General features: G+C 37.8%; 1 protein-coding gene across 2 annotated transcripts in view; it reads left to right on the plus strand.

The window, feature by feature from the left end:
• foxp1a (forkhead box P1a) overlaps positions 1-27,580 on the plus strand; it is a 50,619-nt gene that overhangs the window by 3,150 nt on the left and 19,889 nt on the right. The window contains exons 2-3 of one of the 2 annotated variants that reach the window (XM_077214123.1): positions 20,686-20,837; positions 25,982-26,083. In XM_077214123.1, the coding sequence (XP_077070238.1) occupies positions 20,700-20,837; positions 25,982-26,083 (240 nt within the window). In that variant the 5' untranslated portion in view covers positions 20,686-20,699. Of the gene's footprint in view, positions 1-20,685; positions 20,838-25,981; positions 26,084-26,351; positions 26,721-27,580 lie in introns of those variants that run through there. The other variant, XM_077214124.1, reaches the window with a different exon arrangement.

A 27,580-nucleotide genomic window follows, 5' to 3' on the forward strand; every position in this document is an offset into this window, starting at 1 on the left:
GTCAGAAACCGGTAGTGTCAATGTAATAATCCGATTAATGATTAACAGTTTTCTAGACATGTCTAGATAAACACTTTTATGGCATATCATACTTTTGTCTGCATAAGAAACAACAATCTATAGTACATTAATTGCTATATTGCATCTGTTAAGACAAAATGGTGTGATAGTTGAAAGGAGTGCCACGAAGTTTGAGAGTGTGTAGGAGTGAGTGTAATGCGGTTTGCTCTTTCCGAGGAAGCGGCACGTGTGGTGCTCATAGGCGTGGATGTGTAGATGAACGTGACAGATATTTCCTTTTAGGTGGGAGTGTTAGGTTCTGTTTCCCCTTTCTTAAATTCTGGCTTCACTGAGGGTTTCCCCTCAGGTGAAGGGGTTTCAGATGAGTGCGCTAACATTGAGCCAACTTTGTTGTGGTGAGGAAGTGTAATGGCTGGTCGCTTGGCTGGCCAAGGTGACTGGTTCTTTCTTGGTTAGTGTTATTCAGTAGGTACCTTTTCCCGTTAGCGTAGTGAATAAGCCTAGTTCTTTTTGTGGGTTATTTCTTGAAGCAAACGAAACTTATAGTTCATAATGTATGGGCATCATAATCCGTTTCTGAAAAATAAGCGCTAGTTAACCTTGTGGGCTGGGAAGGTGTTCTGAAGAGTTGAGAAGGAATTGCTTGTCACTCTTCGCTGTCTATTGGTGTAATCTATGGAAATGGTGATTGTTCTGTTGCCCTATCTCAACTGACTCACACACCTATTCAAATGTTCCGGAACAGTAGTGTGGTTTTTACTCTATTTGTGTTTGCCATCCTGGAGAGTTTGAGCACTTGGTGCACCACTGATGTGATCTGTAAAGGAGCATATGCCGCAGGTCTGTTTTATTATATTAATTGTTTGCTCGAGGTTAACGGTGGGTTATTGGAAATACTTTTGGTTGCATCAAGATTTGTGCTGTTTTATTTGTATTATTTTTTAATTTTTTTCAAAAATAAATGTAATTTTTCATAATGAACATTATTATGTTATGATTCTTACATTTGCTTGTAGCATTAACAACATACATTTTTGATTTTAATATTTTATTTACACTAGTACCATTCAAAATTTGTTTTTTTTATAAGACGTCTCTCATGCTTATACTCACCAAGGCTGCATTCATTTGATCAAAAATACAGTAAAACAGCAATATTATGAAATCTTAAAATTTAAAAAAAACAGTTTTTTATTTTAATCTATTTTAAGATGCAATTTATTCATGTGATGTAGAGCTTCACAATTCTGGATAAAATTAGAATCAAGATTTTTTTTTGAAATAGAGATTAAGATTCTCCCATGATTCTGTAGACAACTAAACAAAATAACATGCAAGTTAATAGAGCTTCAGACAAAATGTTAGTTGATGCAGTCTATAGTCATGTATGTATACATACATACATATAATGATTTTTTTTTTTATTGGTTTGAATGAATGATAATTGAATGAATGGTTTGAATGAAGGTGAAGTGGCTAATGTTAGGCCTACATGTTTTTAAATAAGTAATGTTTGAGGTGGCACGTCACCTTTTTTCATAATTCTTTTCCCCCTTTTGAAATGTTCCCACAATTTGGATTTTTGGACATATTACCACATGGACCAGCCATGTTAAAAATCTGTCACTGCGTTACTTCGCCAATTCCTGTGAATTTTTTCTTGCAACAAATTAAATGTCAACCAAGCCTCTTCCAGTCGACTAACTTTTAGTCGTCTATTAGGGAGCAGCCCTACTTTCAAATGGTTATTTCCTTTATTTTGATCACTACCGTAGACATCAGTGTTTATATCCGAACTATAAACTTTTTATCCCAGTACTTCTGTGATCATTTGAATTACTGCAACACAGAAATAATGTTACTGTGTGGTTGAAAAGACTGTTTGTGAAGCCGTTTCATACCTACATGACAACTGCTCTCTCTGGATTAGTGGCAGCGCTGCCCAGAGGTCGTGTTACACTCTCTCATTGTCCGTCACTTTGACGGGTAGGGTCGTCAAAATTCTGTCCTATCTATTATTACCAATCAATAACATTTTCATATTTGAATGATGATGAGACTTTTAATAGCTTTTTGTTTTCGTTCACATTTTCATTTTTAATCATGAACTTACAGGGCGAGCATATACGATATATTATGCATTTAATTATTTAAGAAAAGAACAGATGAGCAGAGACCGTGCGTCACTTTTCATGTTCATCACCACACAAAGCAGATTAATGTTTTTTTTAAAACATTAGAGCCACTTAAACCTAAAGAATAGCATTTATCTAAAATATTTATTTATATTAAATAGAAATCTTTTGTAACATCACTTTTGATAAATTCACTGCATCTTTGCATGTCTCTTACTAACCGCAAACTTTTGAGTGGTAACATTTTTGGACAAAATAGTATAAAATTGAAATATTGGTTATGCGCCATAACTTGAAATGCTAATTATTGGCTTATCAGTTTTGGCCAGATGTTTAATATTGGTGCATCCTCCAATATTGTTCAATTTTAAAATCTAAAACCAAAAAAAGTACAATGTATTAAAAAGCGAAAGGACAAAAATGCCAAGCTACAGTCCTATTTGCTCATCTTATGTCCTTGGCAACAAAATGTGCTTTTCAGCCTTGGCTTTTGTAATCTGCACACTCTATTTGTGAAGTTTAAAAAACTTTAAATGGACTCAAAATCTAGCCTAATGCTTGACAAGCATTAATCACCCTGATGTTCAGTCTCTCTGTAGAAACCACATCATTTCCATCTCAGTAAAGTGTATTTACATAGTAGTACACCTGAATGAAAAGCAGGCACTATAGCAAACTGCTCTCTGTACTAAGCCTGTCACACATTTCCAAGATAATGTTGTCTAGCTCTGTAATTTCACTTATGCAGCCTGCCTATCTTTTACTCGGCTTGTATCCGTACAGTGTGGTTTTGTGTATCTGCACAATTTGTCCTGTGTTCGTAACCTGGCTATGAAATGTGATATTCTATGAGGGCTGCCTCTTCCATTATCTCAGAAACCTCTCTAAAAATAGACCCATGCATCCAGACACCATGCTATAGCCTACTACATAGTCCCATTAGCCCATTCTTTTTGGCAACTGCCCCCATCAGCCTCACCCTGCTGCCAAAATTTGGTTGAATGAACTCCTGATGCTCACTTTTAGCCGTTTACAGATTATTTGCTGTTCAATACTTTTTGGACCATTTCAGCCATAATAAAGTGTCTGATGTGAATGGAGTGAGGGCATACACAGTTGTTCTAAATCACAACTCTCATGAGTGTTGGCGTTTGAAATTCCCAAATTAAGTTTTGTACAGGTTAAAGGAAAATGATTGATTTCTTCATAATGTTCATGGAATACAGATGAGTTGTTAAACATTCTGGCTGTTCTGTTAGTAGGCACCTTCTTGAGTGGCTTTTAGGTTGTGTTCACACTAGGGATGCAGCGATTACCGGATTTCATAATTAAACGCGCTTTAAAACGTCTCGGTTAATTAATCGTAAAGACTATGCTACACCGAGTGTTCTGCACGGAACGGAAATTTTGCAACTAACACAAAACGAAAACAAAGTTACACCAGCGGTGCACCAGCTTAAAGTGCCGTGCTCATCAGTCAATATGGCAGAGGGACTAAGCAGCGACACTCTATTTCCACCAAAAAACGCCTTAAATCAACAGTGCGCACATTTGTACTGTATCGTGCTGATCTACCCAGCGGTCCCATAAAACGTTAAAAAAAAATGTAAATGTCTGGGAGAATGAGTAGAGCAGACATATAGATCTGAATAAGAGTGACGATGCAGAAAATAGCTCTATTCGGTACGGTTTTCTGTGCGCACACACCCGACCCGAAGCGTGCAGCTATGCACATAGACACCTATACAGCGCGCGAGTAGCCTACTGAATTGAGCTCTCTTTCGTGTCTGAATAGTCAAATACACACAAGATTATGTCCAAATGTCCGTTTTGGAGAGTATTCATGTATACTAGGGCTTTGACTTTGGCCCAAAAATCATATTCGAAGTTCGTTGGTTTATTAATATTAATATTCAAATATATTCAAATATTATTTATTAATATTTTGACCATTAAATGCCACGGCGCTAGGGCTGGACTAGGGAGGCTTAAGCCCCGAATGTTTTAAGTAAAGCCCCAAATATTTTGTTACCTTGTCTTTCTCATAGAGCAAAACAATTAATCAGAAAAACAAATGTGAATAAGATTACAGCTGCCGCGATTAACTTACCTAATCATGAAAAGTCCATAGGCTATTACAGTTTTATTTATATTTTTACCTCTGCATTAAAGGTACTTGCAACGTGCTTTTGCAGCGTTGAGCATTGTAGCCCATCACAGACATGTCTGTTGAACGCATCGGCCAATCAGATGCCTTCCTGTGCTGAAGATGTGTTTTAAAGTCTACACTTTTCGCAAACCTGTCATTATTATTGGCAATAAACTTAAGATGCAAATAAGAGATTCTCGGCAATGTATTTGATATTCTTGATGCTGCTCTGATGTACTCCATTACGCACCGCTCTTTGTTTTCATGATGACTAAAAGTTCAGCGGTACGTAAGCTCATCGATGTCAAAATGATTGAAGAAGCCGGGGCTTACCGTTCACAGAAGGATCTTTACAGTGAACGAATACCTGCTAAAATGTAAGTAGCGCCACACGTTGCTTTTCAAATTGTCCGGAGTGTAGATTTCGAACTCCTCGTCAGGAGTTATTGTTGTAGGCGTTGGCGCGGCCATTGTTTTGATATACAAAATAGGCGCTGCGCTAACCAGGACACTAACGTCACCTACAGGAGCCCAGATGACCAATAATTGCCTTGCTAATGAGTAGTGGTGGGGGAAAAAATCGATTCTGTTCAGTATCGCAATATTTTGCGCACGCAATTATATCGATACAGTAGCGCAAAGTATTGCGATATTTAATTATAAAATTATCTGTTTCACTTTCCGGTTTTCTCAGAGTTTACTCTGATCATTTACATTTGCGTATTACATCCACAAGGTGGCGCTTGTTGCGGTGCTTTGTTGTCGTACATTCGACAGCAAATTCAAATGAAAATGGCTTCAGTATTACGGTTGTACACGACGCTCCGCATCTTTCAAATCGAAAGTGTGGGTAAATTTCGGTTTTATGATTATTCTCAGGTTTATGTTACTCTATTATGTCTGCTTTATGTTACTCTATTGTATTTAAATAATTTTAAGTTATGTGCTGAGAGCTCAGTGAGTTTTGTTTGTTTCATATTAAATATTACCTGCTCGGTCTTGTCTGTCAGTGCGTTGTCATTGTCCTCTATTTTTCACTGCTTGAGAACATGGGTTGAAATCACCCTCTAAACCCTCATTCACTAAGTTAGGCCTATTCCCTAAGTTAACGTTAGTCCACTAATACTGTTCACTTGAAGGAGTGAATGAAAACGAGTGAGCGACAGGCGTTGAGCGTACATAAGCTGTACATTTGTTAATGCAGTGCAATGTGGGACAGAGACGCGATCTGACACGCGTCCCATTTTCTCACAAATCTCTACGTTTATTTAAATAATTCAAGATTGCTCTTATGAGAACACTCGACAAAACTGACATTTTGGCATAATTTGTGTGTGTTATGGTTTGTTCAAGCCCGAAAGAGAACTTGATACTGACGCGCGTCTTTTCTGTGGGTCGTGTGTGTGTGTGTGTGTGTGTGTGTGTGTGTAATACAGGCAGGATTTAACGGATACTGCGTAATTGCGTTAAACATTTTTAACGCTTTAAACTTTTTTTTTGTTTTTGTTGCGGTGCCGTGGTGGGCAAGTGATGAAACCAGTGTTGCAATGTGTCCCGAATGTTCAAGAACAAGTTTTTCAGTTTTTGCACTTCAGTTAATGTGTAGAAGATAATGTTTACAGAATTAAATGTGACATTTAAAGTGAGGTGAGCGGTCTTATTTTCCAAATTTTTTGTAATGCCTTTGAATAATATGGGGGACTTGAATCGCAATATCGCAGAATCGAATCGCAATACTTGCTGTATCGCAATATATTGAGAATCGCAATAATATTGAATTGTGGCCCAAATATCGCAATACTATCGAATCGTCACATTTTTGCCAATTCCCACCCCTACTAATGAGCTTGTGATTCACAACTTCACCAGGCGTGAAAAAGCCTCGATATCTGAATTGAAAACAACGTTTACAAGCAAACACATTTACAAAAAAATAATGCCCATAACAGGTTCAAATATTAAAGGCTGCCTAATATTCGTTCGAATATCATTATTTTTTTAAATATTCGAATTCTATTCGAATAACGAAGTTCGGAGTCAAAGCCCTAATGTATACTATTTCGGTTATGTCTTAAACAGTTGTGAGTGTATCGGATGTGCATCAGTGCAATTGGGCATAAAAAATAAAAAAAAAGTTTGGTTCCGGTTGGTTGTCAGTTGAGGTCACGGGTCGGTAGGGACTTTTTTTTTGTTTTTTTTGTTTGTTTGTTTTTTGTTACACACACACACGCTGATTTTAAATGTGTGCGCGGGGGCAAACGGGACGTCAGACGTCTCATGAGTTCAGTGTTGGAAAGATCAGTTGTTTTAACCATTCATTAAAACGAATCGGTTCAAATGAGTCATTATTTCGCGAATTGGACGTGTCATTATCGGACGTGTGCGCGTTGTGTGATTATCCCGGAGGTTAGGACATACCACAAGATTTGTGTCATCACAGAAAACATTTCATCACTGGATAGTTTTTTCTTTTATTTAAAGTGTGGTTTATATGTCAGCTGAATGTGTGGAACGCTTTGCAGAGAAGATAAGGCAACGTATTTTAGCACAATTCCCACCCAGTGGTAATTCAGGAAAAAAGAAATCTCCGAATGCTCCACATGAAACTTTAGTCTTCCGACCTTGCCATCGTGTCGATTTATTTTCATTAATATGTGCGAGGGAGAGAGAGCAAGACAGTGCTTAGTTTTGAGACGGTGAAGCCTATAATTTCGCCTGGCTCCGCAGAGAGAGCGCGCACGCGCGATCGGGGCTCTCTCTCTATCTCTGCTCGTTCAGTTCATGCGCCCTGTCACAAGCGCAGCAGTGCATCTACATGACAACAACGATGTGTGAACGCCCGTGGCTGCCTCGTTTGTTCGCATTGCTGGAGGACAACAGGCTATACAAATACGGTGCTGTACAAAAACATAAATTATAGTTCGCCTCAAAGTTTTTTATTTGTGTATTTATTTAATTTGCATTATTTCTTCCCCAAGCTCATAAAATAAATTTGGGTCGCACATAAATTGACAGGGTCGGTCGGAAACCGGAACCAAACAAATTTTTTTCTTATGCCTTGGATCAGCATGTCATTGGACATGATCCGACGTCTTAAAGTGATAGTGGATAATAAACATAATGCGGTCTGTGTCCTTAATATTGATCAAGCAACACAAGAAAAAGAGAAAAGCATTCACTGTTTGTTAATAGCTTTAAAAAAGGATTAATTATATTCATACAAATAAATATGTCTGCTTGAAAGAATAAATAATGATGTATGAAAGTAGTTATAAAGAATGCATATATCATTCATTGAAAAGAAGACTGTTTTACTTTAGTAAAGGTGGTTTTAATTTTAAGATATTTTTTTAAGTCACAGTAGTTAAATCTGTATCTGTATTGCATGTTCAAACTTAAAAATCATTCATATTAATGGGTTAATAGATATTTCTCTCCGGGAGTATGTAAAATTTTAGAGATATTCTAAATTAATGCATTTCAATTGACCTAAACCCATTATATTTTAGTCGACTAAAATCTTATTTTGTTTCATCGACTAAAACTAGACTGAAACTAAAACAATTCAGATGACTAAAATATGACTAAAACTAAATGACATTTTACTCAAAAGACTATGACTAAAACTAAATCAAAATTGCTGTCAAAATTAACACTGCGGTGAGTGTTCATGTGATATTATTAGTAGTGTCCTGAAATTAATTGATCCATGATAATCGTGATAATCATTAAATCGTGATTATTTCTCAGACAATTATCGTACTTACAAAATCTGTAATCGTTGCATCCCTAGTTCACACTTGGCATGTTTGGTTCGATTAAACAAACCCTGGTTCGGTTGCTCTATTTGTGCAGTTCATTTGAATAAGTGTGAACGGGCCATCCGAACACTGGTGCGCACCAAACGAGCGAATCGAGATTGCTGAAAAGATGGGTCTCGGCCCGCTTCCAAACGAACCAAAAACGGGACAAGATGTCACAAGATATCACCCTAAAAAGGACAGAATGCTCAAGCGTACCTGTTTTTTTCTCATCAAAATCAAGATGTGTCCCATCACAGTTCAGTACAGGCATCAGAACCGCGTCTCCTCGCAGCAGATCTTTGTTTGTTTTTGTGACGGAGGAATTCCTGCCGCCGTTGTGACTTTTTTACACATTTTATAATCTCTTCACGAGTTCTCAGCTGGTCGAAATACAATCGCATGCAGGCTACGCACAAACAGCGAGTGCATTTAGCCCAGCACACAGGATTGTTTTGGATGTTCGGCAAGTTCTGTCATGAAATATACGTAATAAAATCCAACCAGTGAGGTAGTGAACATATCCCTTTGCCTTTAGGTTCGGTGATAAAATTCCAATGTGAACGCCAAGCGAACCAGGACAGTTTTTTTTTGTTTTTTGTTTTTTTTGTCACTTAGGCCAATGATTTCTGTTTTTCAACACTTTCCACGTGTCGGCTCATACTTTTTTTTTTGTTGCTGTTTTGGTCTTGAATCACTGGGACATCCATAGTCATTAAAAAGCTTATAAATGTATCTAAATTCTAAAAATTTAGAAGTTGCCAGCCAGCATTTTTGATAATTTTAACAATTTTATGGACCCTAGAATATTTTGTTGTATGAAAATCTGAACATGTAATATAAGAAAGAACAGAACTTTTGAACAAAACAAAAAAAATTAACAAAAAGCTGAGGAAATAATTTTTTTTTTTTCAGAGACTACTTCCGGATAGAACGATAATCAAAAGATAGATGGTGTAGATCGAGTCCATCAACACCCCCAAAGCTTCACAGTCCTATACCTCTTTGTGGGTTCGACATTTCATTTAGCAAACTTAGGCACTTTTGATTTATATGCTGTTTAAAGGGATAGTTTACCCATGATTTACTCACCGTCGCCAACCTAGGCGTATATGACTATCTTCTTTCAGACGAACACAATTGGAGTTATCTTTAAAAATATCCCGGCTCTTCCAAGCTTTATAATTGTAGTGAATAGTGGTCCTGATTTTGAAGCCCAAAAAAGTGCATCCAAGTAACTCCAGAGGGTTAATAAATGCATTCTGAAGCGAAGTAATGTGTTTTTGTAAGAAAAATATCCATATAGGATGTAGAGTAGCGTGAACTTTGATGCCTCTCGTGGTTTAAACCGATTGGGCTGGGCAACAAACTCAAGCTCCTCTTCTCTTCTTTCTCTTTAAAAATTCTCATTTTAGACTTCTAATTCGTGACCGGTGTTTAGTTTTGCTCTATCCTCTGCGCTTCCGTGTTCGTCAATACTTCATGCGTCGGGTCAGAGGTTAGGCCTACTCTTTGACCGTAAATCGATGCATACGGCCGTCTGTCGGAAGCTAGTTATTTTAGTTTATAAAGATATAAATATGGATATTTTTCTTACACAAACGCATCTCTTTGCTTCAGAAGGCCTTTATTAGGCTTCTTCGCTTGCTTTTGTATCCAGAAATTCTGTACCTTTTCAGAAGATGCATAATAGTGGCCCCTTCCATATAACAGTGAAAACATGGATAGCCGGAAAATTCAGTTAATTGCGGGGAAAGAGTAAAGTGCAAGTTAACAAACATTGGTGGAACGTATTAAAGGATAGGCTACTTCATCACAATAGTCCCTCTGCCCACATGATGCAGCGTGTGTGTATGTGAGAGAGTGTGCAAATGTGGTGAAGGATACACATTGTTTACGAAGATCTGCGAAAAAATAGATACTTATTCTGAAGTATTGAAATGAAATTTGAGGCAAAAGTATTTGTAAAGATTGTGTGGTCTTGTGCCTTTTAAGTCCATATAGACTCCTATATGGAGCATATACAGTTGTCAACATTTGAAGTGGATCAAAACCTTTCATCAGAGTTATAAATTAATTTTGAATAATACCCATTCTTGTCTTAGGACAACTTTGATTAACATTTTTGATCCACTTCAAATGTTGACTACTGTATTAAGTACAGTACAGTCTGATGGTGGCATGTCAATCATGCTGCATCTGGCGGAAGAAGTAAAAATATCATATTGTGAATAATTAGCCAAATGTATAACTAGCCAAATATCCAGAACTTTTTTTTCTCACAACATCTTCCTGTAATACAAGCTCTTTAAAAATTGATTTATGGAGTGATTGATGCATTTCTAGACTATGCACAAGGTGTTTGCTTGTTTAGTTTTTTCTAAAAATCTGACTTGCGCTTCATGCTCAGTGTAATTTTCTGTAACAGAAATAAAAACCAGTTCATCAATAGACAGCCTTAGGCTATTCTGAGTCGGAAAAAAACACAGATACTTGCTATAATGAAGAATTAATAGGTAGAATGAGTCTGATGAATTTGTTTTCTTTATGTAATTATTTGGTCTACTGCGCCTGGGCATATTAATTGTCCAGCTGAATGTTCAATTGCATTATGGGTAATAACCCCCACCATCCTCGGACCTAGTTTTAATTGCACAACAAACAACCTTTTTTGTTGATGGTCTTGCTAATTGTATTACTCTAATTCATTTTAATAGCCACATCTTGATGCCACGTCATATTAAGCACCTCACAATCTAACTCCTCCTGATATTAAGCTGAGAGCTTGAAAGTGTGTGTTTATGGCTTTGCTTTCCTCCCTTTTTGTGTTATGTATCAATATCTCCTCATTGAGACTTCAAAGGCATTCCTTCAGGTTGGTGTATGTTTTCCCTTCCTGACAGTTGAAGTCCTTCGAGGCTTCACCTCTCCCCTAAAATCTTCATGTTCGTGTTGCTTGTCAGCTAAAGTTTGTGTCTATGTGAAAATGAGGCATTAGGAATGTAGAGGAACATTCATGAGATGAAGGCCTATCATCTGTACAAATAGACAGATGCCAGTGTAAGTCAAATAAACAGAAAACATTCTTCAGCAGTTACACTGTTGACAAGCTTTTGTTCTCTTTCGTGTTTCTGACAATGTATGAACGTTAAACCCAAATAAACGTCCATTAGCGTTTCTTTTAAACATTCAAACAGGCCAATACTGGTTTAGATTGAAATTGTTTAGTTATTTCTAAGACTTCTATTTACATCAAACATGCCAGTTGGCAGGCTATGACAGAATAACACAGTGTAACTCAGAGATTCGTGCATTTTTTCATTTTTCTCCCACACTTGTGGACAGGTTGCATTACATTGTAATGCACTCATTATGTACACTGTATGTTTCAGTACATATTTGACATGTTTCAAGCACCCTAATGTTCTCTGAGTTTGTGAAGCAGGATATTTGTGCAATCAGTGTTGGATGCCGTTTTGCTCCAGATTTCCTCCTCTGTGTCCTCTGTGATCAATGAAGTGCTTCCCGTATTGCAATTGACATTTTTTTCTTTTATAAATGGATAGTAGTTGTTAGAGGTGGAACGGTACATGTATTCGTCCTGATCCGTCACCGTACTGATGTCACGGTTATTCATCAGACAACGAATACACATTCACAGGTGATCCACACTCCAATCCAGAAGGGGGTGCGCACGGTAATGCAACACTGTTTGCTAATCGTCACAACAAGTAAAAGCAGAAGAAAAAGAGACAATCAATGCACCAACCCCAAGCAAGAGAGGTGTTTAAGAATCCACTCAATAGTGCTCAAAATGCTAGGGGGAAATGGTGTCGTCACATTTTTAAAATTGTCGGTACTCGGTACCTTTGACAACACTATTCCCAGGTTTATTTTAAGGAAGCTGGTAAACACTGAGATCATAGAAACATAGAGAACCTGCACTTAACCTTTTCACAGGCATTTTGTTTTCATAGTTAGACACATATAGTGATGTATCATTATAGGATTGTCTAGCAATATATCGACTAACGCAGAATTGCTGAATTGTGATATTATCGGTATCGTGAGCCATGTATCGTATCGTGAGGTACCCTGTGATTCCCACCTCTACTATACTCTGAGTTTCGATTAATTTTTGTGACGCGCTCCACTAACTTGACGGAAAGGATAGCGGGACGACAGAAAGCGGTATCTTGTTTGTTTTCTTTATTTTTCAAAAGCACTATGTTTTGTTTTTGAGTGTACACGAATAAAAACAGACTTTACAGTTTCGAATGATGTGTTACTCTTTTCTGTATGACCATAAATGACAGAGTATTTTAAGTTGTTTCCACTGATATAATGTGACAAAATCATTTGGCGTTGTGCCGATTTGTGTGATGGAAGTGCAGTGATGAAATATGCGTGTTCATGAAATGGGAAGCCTCAGGTGCTGCTTCACTCTCTGTCTCCTCGTGGAAAGGTGAAGTAGACTCAAGATGTAGATGGCAGTTATTCTTCTACTCCATCGTCTTCCCGTGATTTCTTCTAGAAGCGTAATATTGAACTGTGTGCATCTACCATTGTCACCAAATGTCAATGTAATGTAGTGACAGTTTTAGAATTTTAATAAGGCACTAAAAGTTAAATTCAGAGGTTAAAGGTGTTGCAGACACTTTGCATATTGCCTAAAAAAAGTATTGTGTGTTAGTTTGCACAATGCCTCTGTTTCATCATAGCGTAATTAAACCGTTGGGTCAATTAGGATGTTTTGTTAGATAATCCTAATTTAAATGAATGACAAAGTAGTTCACACAAAGCACATTGTGATATTGCTGTAGTGACTCCACCTCTTGTGGCATTTATTCAAGCTTTAATACTTTGATCACTTCTTTTTTACACTTGGAAAAGAGTAATAATTGCTCCATGTTCCATGCATTATGGACATTTTTAGTCCATAAATTCAATGCTAATTTTTTTGTGGACCTCAACACCATACACAACCTCACACCAATCTGAAATTTGTCCTTCGCCAGTGAAAGTACAACACAGTGTCTGGCAGCCGAAACAGGCAGCGGCTGTGTTAGCAGCACTAAATAACAAGCACTCAAATCCCACGAGCTCTGTTCTGGTTCACATTCATGTCAGGAGAGGGGTTGCTTGTTTGTCTAGTGATTTTCTTAGCTGTTTACTCTAGCTGTGTTGCTTTTTGAGCCGTTCCCCCGCCCTTCCCAGCTGTTTACATAAGGCGCTCCCTGTGTATTATGGCACCTGCCAGATCGGCAGATCGTACCACCTGGTTAATGTTAAATTGCTCCAGAAGGAAGATGTGTTTGTTAATAAACACCAAACCCAGGGCCCCAGTGTTTACTGTAGTCATGGTGGCAATCAGTTATTTAACAAATATCGGCCCCTGCTTGTGTGGGAGAGTGTTTAACTATGTACAAACCAGAGAAAATGGTGCAATCTGCCAAAGGAGAGCTATATAAAGCGCTTGGGGTTGAAAGAAATTAATTTGTATGAAGTTTAAGATCTGTATTCTTATAACTTTCGTATGACTATTCAGCTTTCGTATGACTAGTTCACCTTTAAACAAGTGGACGTGGCTGGTTTCTCGCCATCATGAGGATTGGATAAAAAGAGAACCTTTAGCATATCATTGTTTTTTCAACAGTACATAGCCCACGTAGTTGCATTGTCTTAAATGGTTATTTTTAATCTTCGTGGAAGGCAGGCAGACAGGTTATACCAATATTCATAAGAACCTGCCCCTTGCGGTTGTGTTTGCTGAAAAAGTAATATTTTTAACTTTTTGTTTTTCAACAATAGTGCTTTGAATTGATTACTTTTTTATTCAAATAGCGTACAATACAAATACAAAAAAGCCCTCAAATATGAAGAGATTATTCAAAGATAAAAAGTGGCTTTAGAATACGTTATATTGTCAATATATATTGTATATTATTTATATTAAATATTAGTAGTGGTGGGCCGTTATCGGCGTTAACGTGCTACGTTAACGTGCGACTCTTATCGGGCGATAAAAAAAATATCGCCGTTAATCTATTCTCAAAGTTGGGTTGGGATCATAAAATAGCTTCTTCGAATATCGTTATATTTTCGCGGAAATCGCGCAGCAGGGTATTTTCCTGTCAGGGACACAAGGTGTATACTTTTACATGTTATGTTGGGGGATCCTTCCACTCGTTACTTTACATGTTGTTAAATGAGTTTATTCCAAGCGCGCTGTATCTTTTTTATGGGCATGAGCGATGCTCAATTTACAAATGAATCACTCTTTTGGGTCGATTCTGTTCAAAGACTTCATCAAACAAGTTGGCAGATCTGTCTAAATCGGTTTGCGAATCAGTTCTGTTCAGTTCCTCACGCACTGAACCGTCTGAAGCGCGTTCAATCACACTCGACACGGAGTCGTAACAGGAAGATTTAAGAACATCAAGAGCTACAGTTTAGTCTAGTGAAAGCAAATCTGCAAATGGATCATATTTTTGCCAGCGATGAAGATCTTTATTAGTTGAACATCTTCGTATGCTGTCTGTGAATGAATGATTCCACAGGACGATACGTTCGATTTCATTTCATTCAGGTGATACATTTTACAACCAAACAGATTATTACGCCACGATAGCACTACTAAAAAGTATGACATTATCCGTTGGACACATACATTAATTTATAGGCTACAAAATAAATAAGCTACCATTGTGTACAGTTTATGAAATGAACACCCGCCATACCGCGGTAATGTGTGTGTATTGCGCAGGGGCATAGTCACACGAATAGTTTACATTGATTGAAACTAATTTGTTTAAAAAGGAGGAGGCTATTGCCGGTGTTCTGACGATTTGTGCTGCCTTGTCTTAAAATGCTACCCAAGCGCGAATCGATCACAGATAATGTTGATTCATTCTCTGTTGTTTCCATAATTGTGTAAACCTCACAATATTATGACATCGTTATTTCATTTAAATCAGGGTAGGTGTAAGGGGAGCATATTTTGATGTTTTAAATGAACTAGCAATTATCACTTTTGATATAGGGCTGTGTTGAAAAAATCGATTCACCAATTCTGAATCGATTTTGATATTAATTTCTAAAGATCGATCTAACTCAGAGGATCGATTTAATAAAAGGGTTACATTTTCCCCGTGAACTTTAACTTGCCGCGACTGGGAGATCCCTGTATGCGCATTGAAAGGCTTTCACTCAGCGCGCACATTGTTACGACCACGGGCTTTGAGTGAGTCATTAAACCGTTCATTCAACGAACACGTTCAAAAAAGCTGATTCATTAAAAGAGATGTAATGAAACAATGTGTTAATTATTTTTAACTTTGAGTTCCACTTTTCAAGGCTCAGCTGAGCAGCAATGCGTCTCATGGGTAACGCTGAAGCTGATGCTTCACTTATTAGAGACCAATAATGCATTGATTCAATGCGTGACTCGCTGATTTTATTTTCCCGCGGCGGCTTCCTCGCGCTGTGGAATGCTGACCAGCGCTGCTGCTGACGCGCATTTATGGTAAATACCCGTGACGTGAAAGTTAGAAGGATGATACGACAAATATTTCGCTTTCCTTTGACACGGCAATACGAATTTTCACGAATACATATGACTTCAAAGACAGACGCAGGTAATCGCACGCGCTCTGCCGATCTCTCTCATTCACTGTCTGTGCGAAGCCTCTGTAGGCTACACATCACCACGATAAACAGTCTTGTTTGTTATCATTATGAATAGGGGTGGGGGAAAAAATCGATTCTTAGATGAATCGCGATGCGGACGTGGACGATTCTGAATCGATTCAGAAATGTCAAAAATCGATTTTCAAAAAAAAAAATTTTTTTTTTTTTTTTAGATATGTAGGCTATTTATAATGACGTAATATTGACGGAACGCAAAAGACGGAACTCTGAAGCGCGGAAGTGCAGTCCCAAGACCGTCTGTCTGTGGCGTGTGGACATAACAGAGACGCGATGGCTGAGCGCGAAATCCAAACACCCTCCTCGTTAAAAGCTGACGTGTGGAAATATTTTGGCTTCTATGAAGTTGAAGGGGGAAAGTAGCTGGACAAGAGCCACACTAGTTGTAAGCTTTGTAGAATAAAACTAAAATAGTTCGGTAACACGACAAATATGAGAAGCCATATGACACGTTTCCACCCAGAGGAAAAACACTCGGCTGTACCAGAGCCGTTTCTCTCTATGGCTCTGGGCTGTACCGGTGTTCAGACGATTTCTGCTGCCTTGTCGAAAAATGCTACCCAAACGCGAATCGATCACAGATAATGTTGATTCTTTCTCTATTGTTTCCATAATGGTGTAAATCTCACAATATTATGACATCGTTATTTCATTTTAATCAGGGTAAGTGTATGGGGGGCATATTTTGATATTTTAAATGAACTAGCAATTATCACATTTGATATAACAAGTAAAAATGATAATATTATATGAAATAAAATTATAATAAAATTTGAAGTTAAGAGTACAGTATAATGTACTGTTTTTATTTTTAAATCGGGTGTGAAAAGTAAAAATTATCATCAAATATTCATCTTTCACCTGTCAAAGTTTCCTACAAGTCTCCACAGCAAGGATGCATAGATTTATGGGCGTGGTAAGCAGAAGTATGCTCATGCTGCTAGTTCAAGCACACATTTATTTTCTTGTTGGTTCTTTGCAATTTTAATAAAATATATTGTACGTTAATTCTTTATAGGTCATTACTTTGTACATTACTTTGTACTTCAAGATCTTGAGAATCGGAATCGAATCGATTCTTGAAATTTGAATCGAAACCCAGCCCTATTTTGATATAACAAGTAAAAATGACATTATTATATGAAATACAATTATAATAAAATTCGAAGTTAAGAGTACAGTATACTGTACTGTTTTTATTTTTAAAACGGTGTGAAAAGTAAAAATTATCATCAAATATTCATCTTTGACCTGTCAAAGTTTCCTACAAGTCTCCACAGCAAGGATGCATAGATTTATGGGTGTGGTAAGCAGAAGAAAAATTAGTCTGCACATGCGCATAACCAGTAATTAGCACATCTCGATGGGTAGCATGAATCGTCAGAACACCTGTTAAGGCAGGTTCACATAAAATCATTATGACATATGACATTATTTTTTGATCTAACAAGCATCTGGTTTGGCGATGCAAAAACGGACTGTAGCCTATACGTCGTGCTTATTGTTTTTTTCTTCTTCCAATTAGCCTAAGTTACTATGTTTTAAAAAAAAAACGACGAAAACATGTTATTTGTTCAATTAATAAACAGTTTGTTTGATGACAAATCGCTAAAGATGAAATTGGCCTCCCTTTCTGTCATTGTAATTGTGCCTTTTATTTATTTTATTTTATATATTTTTTTGAACGATATTCGACTTTTGCTCCTCTATTGTCGAATGGCATTTTTGGCAGAAATTCACATCCCTACGCGACGCGAACTATTCTCAAAGACTTACTTTTAGTCATTATTTGGGTAGCACACATATTCTGAATGCCTTCGGCAGAATTCAAATGAGCCATTTTAATCTAGATTAATCTAGATTAATTCCAAGATTCCAGTGAGATTAATCTAGATTAAAAAAATTAATCTATGCCCACCTCCAATTATTAGTTTTATCATATATACATATAATATTAGTTCTATCTTCAGTATTTGTTTACAATGTTAACTGCTGTCTTTGGCCACTGCGCCATGTCTCGTTTTCCAGGGACTCACACCATGAGCCTTGTGTTTTTACGGTGTAAAAAGGTGGTACTTCATCTGACAGGAAAATCCCTTATTATGGAATTTTAAATGCGGGTTAGGAGTATTGTTTGAATTTTAGCGATTTCGATTCTGCTTCCGATTCTTATCAATTCCCAGTTTTGATTCCAGTATGGTAAAAAAAATTAAGTCAAACATTTAGATATCCAACATGTACTCTGTCTTTTTGTAAAACATTCTATTTGCAGCTGAATACCATAGGGAAAAAAAGAGAAAACATTAAAGGGTTAGTTCACCCAAAAATGAAAATTCTGTCAGTATTTATTTACTCACCCTCATGTTTTTCCAACCCTGTAAGAACTTCTTTCATCTTCGGAACACGAGTTAAGATATTTTTGATGAAATCTGAGAGCTGGATCACTCCTCCATACTAGTTCATAGGCTTCTTGAGGGATTGAACTTGCCGGCCTCGAAAAGTTATCAAAGACATCGTTAAAATAGTCCAAGTGACTACAGTGGCTCAATCTTAAGTTTATCAAGCGACGAGAATACTTTTTGTGCGCAAAAAAACAAAAATACGGACTTTATTTCAACTATTAATTTCCTTCTCTCTGGGCCTCGTTGTTGTACGACACATTCATCACCCACATGACCACCGTCGGCCAATAGTGAGCCTACGTGTGACATACCTCTACACCATTACACTAAGTTAACTGACTCGAGGCCCACAGAGAAGGAAATTAATAGTTGAAATAAAGTCGTTATTTTTGTTTGTTTTTGTGCACAAAAAGTATCCTCGTCGTTTGATAAACTTAAGATTGAGCCACTGTAGTCACTTGGACTATTTTTTAATGATGTCTTTAATAACTTTTCGAGGCCGGCAAGTTCAATCCCTCAAGAAGCCTATGGACTAGTATGGAGGAGTGATCCAGCTCTCAGATTTAATCAAAAATATCTTAATTCGTGTTCCAAAGATGAACGAAGGTCTTACGGGGTTGAAACAACATGAGGGTGAGTAAATACTGTCAGAATTTCCAATTTTGGGTGAACTATCCCTTTAAAGGCTTATTAGCCTGCTGTAAGACCCAATGCACGAATTCCAATATACTGTTACGCATACTTTTTGAACGTGAACGGTTTACGGTCACTTAAGACATAACTTATTGTGTTTACAGGGATATTTTGACAATTTTGTGTGTATTTGTCCTTTCAAGCTCAAGAAGACGAGAAAGAGAACTTCAGTATTTGTGCATGCGCTGTGGATGTGCCCAGCACAGAAAACGGTGTGCGAGTGCAGAATTGAGTTCTCTTTTGTGTCTTCTTGTGCTTGAATGGTTTAAAATCTACAGCGGCCGAGAAAGCTCAACGCGCTGCAACTGAAGAAAACGCATGCAAATAGAAAAAACAGCCGCAAATTAAGAAAACATCTTTTTACAACACGTGTGCTCCAAATACTCACAACACAACCAAATACAGAAACGCGCTGCAAATGCCACTGACCACAACGGAAATGTTTCCATGGTATCCCAATAAATGACGAACCCGGCTGGGACATGCTTATAGCTCAGTCTACTTTCTTTCTTTTTCCTTTTTTTTTCAAAACATATAGAGATGACATGTTTATGACATATATCTTTGTATACAATATATAAAATGTATTCACATGTTCAATCTCATCAGAATACAAATGAGAAAAAAAGATAGAGAAAAAAACATGAGGGTAAGATATTAATCTATACATCAGTTACATTTTACACATTTTGTCATGTTATGTTTAAATAAGTTTCATAAGAAATGTTAGGTAATGCAGGGTCCAAAGATGAGAAGGCAAGTTTTAAAGTTGAGACACTCAACACAGATATAAAACGCATATTTTAAAAACCTTTTTGTATAAAATATATATTTATTTGCCACAGTTATGTTAACAGCAATAATAAGACATTTCTTGTGAACTCTTGCAGCGCGTTTCTGTATTTGGTTGTGTTGGGGTATTTGGAGCACACATGTGTTGTGAAACTGATGATGTTTTCTTAATTTGTGGTTGTTTTCTTCAGTTGCTGCGTGTTGAGCTCTCTTGGCCACTGTAAAAATTACATTAAAATAAGCACACAGGAATCGAAATTTTAGTTTGAATCGATTCTCAATTCTCAGCCCTAGTCACGTGGTACAATTAATTGCGTTATCATAACTGATCACAATAATTAACACAGCCCTAGTTACTAAACTAACATCAGCATCTCTGATACTGAAAGTGAAGTACAGTTATAACTCAAGCCTTTCTCTTTGCTGATTGTATCAGGCTGAGAAGAATGTCTTTGTTCGTATCAGTTTTTTGTAATTACACTGATGAGATCAGGCTGTTTCACACAGATGTTTTAAGGAGAAAGATGCAGGATATTGATCGTCAAGGTCAAAACATATATTTTTCTGATTTCAGTCCTTCAAAAGGCTGCTTATCAAAGACAAGGTGCATATTGCTACAGTGCTAACGTTTTATCTTTAATTGTGACATGGTTATTTCCTCTAGTAAAAGCTTAATTCAGTCTCAGCAGCACAATATAAGATTCGCCTTAGTGAGCAATTGTCAGTTATTTGCGTTAACATGTCTATAGACATCAAATGCTTCATTCTCAGAACTGTTTGTTTATAATGCATTATCATATTTGTGAACAGTACAAACACAAATGTTTGTGTTTCGATGTCAACTGCATGTTTTGTCATGATCTAGTCTGTAGGCTTATGTGGGGGAGAAGGAAATAAAATAAAGGAAAGGGCTTTCCAAAGCATATTATGTCAGAAGAAATTTGTTTTGTTGGCAGCTGTCTTATTTTTATCCTCCTGTATTTAAGGTTGTCGTATCGACATGCAGGAGTCCAAGACCGATCAAACAACCAATAGCAGTCCAATTGGGCAAGAAGATCACAGCTCAGAGAGCGAGAAGAGGGTAACCAGAGAAACGTCTTCATGCCCATCATCCACAGCCCAGACAGTTCAAACACAGGTAAGGACCTAAAACTAACTGAAAATACATTGGCTACAAGTTTCTTTTGTGACTTGGAACTAGAGCTAGGTACACATTTTCGGATTATTTATAAATGACTTTTTTGAACAGTTTAATATTAATCCCTTAATTTACAGTGCTCATCTCGTCCTGTAGATCTTTTCCAGACGCAGACTGTGCTTCTAGTAACACTTCTGGTGCAGTTTTTTTGCACTCATTCTAATGGCGCTTTTCCATTACCAGTACCAGCTCGACTCGACTCGACTCGCCTTGGCTCGCCTCGACTCGGCTCGCTTTTCGTTCCGTTTTCCATTGCAGAAAGTATCGCCACAAATAGTACCCGGTCGTCATAGCGACGCCTTTCGTTCCTCGTTGCCCCATCAAGCTCTCGCTGGATCCTCTCTTCGGCAACCAAACAAAGGAATGTCTGCACCTCCTCGTTTGACTTCTTCCGAGTTGCCATAATAATAGTAGTAAGTTTAGTAACTATCTCTGGCTAAACTATTTTAAAAAGGCGGGGTTATTCTGGATACTCAATCTGGCGCGTGCAATGATGACGCAGTGAATAGTGACGATTCTCTCTGACCAATCAGCAGTCGGCATTGTTTTCACGTCACATTTTAGTATCGCCTTAGCTCGCCTCAGCTCGCTTAGAACCTCGCCGGAGGTGGTACGAAAAAAAGTACCCGAAAGCAGATACAGGTACAACTTTTACACAGTGGAAAACCAAACAATGTCGAGTCGAGTCGAGCCGAGCCGAGGCGAGCTGGTACTGTGTAGCGGAAAAGCGCCATAAGTAGGCTTGCTACGGCAGTCGGTGTTACCGGTGTTACACGGTGTTCAGTCGCAACACCGGTTTCATCACTTGCCCACCGCGACACCGCCCAAAAAAAAAAGAAAGTTTAAAGCGTTAAAAATATTCTACGCAATTACGCAGTATCCGTTAAGTCCTGCACACACACACACACACACACACACACACACACACACACACACACACACACACACGATCCACACTACCCACAGAAAAGACGTGATTGAGTATCGAGTTCTCTTTCGGTCTTGAATAAACCATAACACACACAAATTATGCCAAAATGTCTGTTTTGTTGAGTGTCCTCATAAGAGTCTTAAATGATTTAAATAAAGTCTTAAATGAACGTAGACATTTGTGAGAAACCATAGTGGACGTTATTGAGTGCACTTATTCAATACCACATTGCACTGCATTAAGGAGTGTATGTCTCAACGGCTGTCCGAATTCGCTCACTCGTTTTCATTCACTCCTTCAAGGGAACAGTATTGGTGGACTGACGTAGGGAATAGGCCTTACTTAGTGAATGAGTGTTTAGGGGGCGATTTCGGATTCAACCCATGTTCTCAAGCAGGGAAAAATAGAGGACACTGACAACGCGCTGACAGACAGGACCGAGCAGGTAATATTATGGAACAAAGTCCCAACTTTCAAATTTGGTCAGTCAAAGAAAATTAAACAATAAATATGCCTACCATTTTGTGGCCAAGTTCAAATCCACCGACGTTAATCTACTAACTCTTCTGACTGCTTTGTCGGACAAAAATTGTGGATTTTTATTGGTCAGATCACGTCAATCAAACTCGCTACGATGGATGAATTGACGCTAATTTAAAAGTTAGAGTGAAGTGCACACTGCCACACCAGCTTTTTATAAGCGTTGTTAAAAAAAATACATTTAGTTTGGTTTTCAAATTAGTGCCAATTCAGGGCACAATAACAAAACAGTGCTGCTCCGAACCACCGCACCAATATGCATGCCCGGGAAAATGCGCGCATTTTACGTTTGCCTTTAAATTAGTGATTTAAAAGCCCCAGCCGGTGATACCGGTATTACCGGTGTTGTCACACGTCAATTAACCGGTCGGAAAATATCCTCACCGTCACATCCCTAATTCTAAGCGTTGTGACTGTTCATAGTTGAGATAAATTGTCCTTGCAGGTCATTTTAACTCTGGTATCTTTTCAATTCCCTGTGCTCCTCAACTGAAGTTTATTGTGAATAGCTCTGTATATAGTACAGGTTCATAAAGTCAGTGTAACCAATTGATACTTAATTTAAATATAGCTGCAAGCAGCAATTATCGGGGCCAAGTGCAAGAAGATGATAAGAGATGCCAACATGGCTGGGAGTGTCAGACCAACTGCAGCACGGAGCAATAAAATAAATTTTTAGAGGATTTTGGGCAAATGGCTGAAAAATCATATATGCAGTAACTTATTAGATGATTTAATGGTTTATCACTTTCGACCAATAGGTGGCGCATTTACAAAATCAATGTGATGTGGTCAGCGTGAAGTGACAATGACACATACAAAGTTTGGTGTCAATATGTCAAGGCATTGCTGATATAAAGCCTGAATAGTCATTTTGGCTTCATGCCTCAAATTTGCTGCTGCGGTATGCGAAAACGTTTCGTCTATCGACATGAAATCCATAATTTTTACTCTGCACGGTCTGGAGATGATATGATTCGATTTTGGTGAAAATCGGACTAAAGGTCTAGGAGAAGTTAGAATAAATATGTTTTAAAAGCAAATAAAGATGGCGGACAGGAAGTTTGGCTGACTATGGCAAAATTGGTATCTATGTTTTCCGCATAACCCAAGGAATCTATTAAAACCAGTCATTACAATAGGTAAACAATTCGTTTTTTTGTTCATCCATTGAAAGTCCATCCATCGAAATGTTTATGTTTCAAAAAGTAAAAAAAAAAAAAAAAGTATATATATAAATATATACTGTAAATTGAGCAGAATAATTCAACTGCGTCTGAAATCCCATAGCTTCTACATTTGGATTTTTTTATTTAGTATGGATATGGGTAGCATGAATGAAATTTGGACATGCTACATCTGCCATGTTACTGTCATGTGACCCACCTACACATCATTTGTGTAGCTTTAATGCCATTCATAAATCCTCTCCTGTAGTGTCGTGGAATAGTAAAGTGTCCATCAAATGTGCCGTTCGGAAACTTTAGTTTTTGTGCATCTGGGGGCTTTTCGCCTACTGTTTTTGTAATACGGTGTATTCAGGCGTACTGTTTTTTGAATACTATGTATTTGGACATACTACTCTTTTAGGGTGCTGTTTTTCGCATGCTATATAATAGAGAAGTATTCGATTTCGGCTGCAACTTACTCAAGTCTTCTGTAGAGACACAATCACTTTATATGAACAGATTTAATTTAGGCTTTTATTCACATATAAACATTGATCAACATGCATACATGGAGCACATCAAATAAGTAAAGCTATAGTGATAAAAATGGTTTAAAGTGTAATGTTTTTGATTACATAGTTCAATGGATGATATCAGAGAATATCAAAAGTAACTTTGTGTATGTTGAGGCTGAGTATTTGATAACAAAAACTTAATTTTTGGATGTACTTGCTCCTTTTAAACTAAGAAAATGAAGTCACAATCCACCTTATGCACTGTCATAAGGCACAAATGAATCAATATTGATTAAAAATTGTAATTGAGCCGGAAACGAATTGTGAAATCTGTGCCGATACCAAGCCCTACAATAGACTGACATGTTGAAAATGTTCCAGGAAATGCTTTCTTAAGGCAATTTAGTTTTTATAGTTGTGTCAACATTTGTTACACAATAGCTTTGTTGCTTGTTAGAAAAATTGAGCAATTGTGTGACACACCCGTGTTAACTCATTTAAATCATTGACGTGTCTTAAGTGAATCGGAGGCTCAGTGATTTCAGTTCTGTCTTTCAAAAATAGTCATTGTCACTTAAAATCTTACATGCTTTTATCTCTACGTTTGTGTATGTGCAAAGTGGATGGGCATATGATGAAATTGTGACAAGAAGTACAGTAGATTCATACTGAGAGCACCCACACATCTCTTCAATGCCCCATGTTCAGATTCCAGATGTATGATGTCACCTCTGGAGTATAGGCCAAACAGCTGTGGGTTCAGGGCACCGTCCTGTGTTTAAACAATGAGAGAAGGCTCTAAAAAGCTCCTGTAAATGCTTTCCCATGTTGTTTTCATCTCCCAAGGATTACTGTGTCATGATCTGTCTGCTTTCCCTTTTCTATTCACACTCGTCTATTGAAGTCTGCCATATCCGTTTGCTCATCTCTCCAGCCTTCTTTTTGTAAAGGGGAGTTCCTCAGGGCCAGATGTTTGACCCTACAGAGGTGTAAGAGGTCAGATCCGAGAGGATGGTCCCACCACTGTGGATATTGTTCGCGTTCATTATTTGCATTTCTCTTTCCTTGATTTCTATCTAGAGGGCCTCACAATGGAAAATAAGACAAAAGCAACAGAGAGTGAGAGAGACATCCTTTCATCAACTTTTGGAGACCTCTCATTGCTTTGGCACAGCTGATGTATTTACTTTGTTACTGTTTCCTGACAACTGTTTTTTTTCCATTTCAGAAGGCGTATAATGTTCTGGTTTAAATAAAAGAGCAGGTTTAGATTGTCTCATGCAAAGAATTATGCTAATGTTTTTACAAATGTTACCATGTGATAGTCTTCAGAGGAATGTATGATAGGATCCAATCACCAAGAGACTGCTGCGGCTGTTAACAGTCAAAGGTTGAATCCTCTGCACTTTGTGCAATGCGCGACTGTTACAGGCGGATGTTCACAGGTTATTATAAAATAAAAATATTGTGCAATCATCACTTCATTTGTTCTGTGAGGGCTTGTCAGGAGTGTTATGGCTGTGATCCACGTGCAATAATAAACCATTTTATTTCCACTGGAGCTCTCCTTAAAGGTATAGTTTACCTAAAAATGAAAGTCCTCTCATCATTTGCTCACCGACCGTCACGTCGTTCCAAACATGACTTTCCATACAGTTTTGGTTAATGCATATACCATATGCATACATGGTTTAATGCATTCTTGCTGAATAAAAGCATTAATAACTTTTGAACATTAGCCTATATTTTGTGCTCCACAATAATGATATAATCTTTATTTTTTTGGATGAACAAGCTTTTTAGTAGTTTGACTTTAGTAGTACGAAATATGTTGCCTTTGCATTCGTGCCTCTTGAAAACAATGTGAGTGATCCTGGGAGAGCAGAGCTGCTCTGAAACCAATCAGAAACTTGTTATTGTTTTTTTCAGGCACTACAAGTTGCTCAACAACAACAGCAGCAGCAGCAGCAGGAGCCGCAAGCGAGTGGTGAGAAGTCCCCCCAGAGAACGGAAAAGGAGACAGACACGCAGGTAGAGCCGTGCCCTCCTCCACCCGCAGCACACACACCTCCAGAGAACCTCGCTGTTTACACTATTACACAAACCACCTTGTTTATGCTGTCTTCAACAGATCATAAACAGATGGTGCAATGAAGGGTGTTTTATTATTACTTATTTTTATGATGGAAGATTACACGTCCACTTTGTGTGTGTGTGTAGCCTATTGTAAAACAAGTTTTTTCTGTCTTGTCCGTTAACCGATAAGGCTGTACTACTGAAGAGAAGTAGACAGCTGTAGAGTTTAGCCACAAACAAACACGCTATATGCCAGCCAGTTCACAGCTGCCTTTATTTATTCATCATGAATTGAATGCTTATTACATGAGTCTCATGTAAATGCAAGAGGTGGAACCAGGGTTCAGATAGTCAATAGTTCAAGTCAACGTGCCACTACGGCAAGTGTAAGGGGCGGGGTTACTAGCCCGAACCACATGACTAGATGGTTGCATTAGATTTGAGATCCTAGTGAGAGTGTTATTGGAGGGGGAGGTGGGTTGGTCAGCGAGGCTGGGAAGTTGAAAGATCAGTAGAGAGGAAACTGGCACTGTGACTACTCTTCAAGCATTCAGTGCAGCTCTCTGTTCTTACCGCCAATGGACTTATCAAGGTCTGTGAGTATTGAGGCGAGCTTTGCTAGTTTAGTCGGAGAGGGAAAGAGATATAATGTTTTGCTTGTGTGTTCTGGTATTTGATGTCTGTATCTTTTAGTCTGTGTGTTTTTTGTGGGTGTTTTTCAGGATGTTTATTACCACTGTGCTTTTACATAAAACTTTTATTGCATTTCCCCCCAACCAATTTGCCTTTAAAATCTCTAAATTACTGCAATTCTCTGTAATTTTCTCTATGCTCACATTTTAATTTACAGATCATGAATTCAAAAAGCAGTTTGTTCTATTAATTTGTTAATTCATTCTTAATTGAGGGGGTTAGTGTATAATTGAATTGCTGACATTGTAGAATAGCATTGTTTCAGAAAGAATCGTTCCTGAACTTTTTTAATTTATTTATTTATTTTTGTTCTTAAAGAGAGAATGGGAACTAAGTGAATGACCACTAGGGTCCATCATATCTGATCTGACATGAGGCTGAAAGCTTTGAATGGTCACTGGGACCTTTTTTCTGTGACTCACTATCTTTAGGCTGTCATTTTGTTCCCTGAATTACTTCTCTTTGTCTTTTAAAGGCTATGTTCACAGAACTGTGCCTTTTTCCCCTCTTGTTTTTTTCCCCCTTGCCTTTGCAATTTATATTCACCCAGATGCACAGTGCAGGAAAGAATGTTATTTTTACTTTGGGTGGGGAACCACACCAAAATTGTTCAAGGTATTGAAGGGGAATAACAACAGGCTCTATTTGTTTTTGGGCTGCTGAAGCCTGTTGATTTATGGCTTGTGTTTTCAGAAGCGATCGCTTGTTGACATGTATTCACTCATGGGGAGTTGGTTCTCTGACACACTGGCAAGAACA

Source organism: Siphateles boraxobius, unplaced genomic scaffold (assembly GCF_051911475.1).
Source record: "Siphateles boraxobius isolate OS27281-9 unplaced genomic scaffold, OSU_SipBor_1 68, whole genome shotgun sequence".
In the NCBI taxonomy this organism is placed as follows: Eukaryota; Metazoa; Chordata; class Actinopteri; order Cypriniformes; family Leuciscidae; genus Siphateles; species Siphateles boraxobius.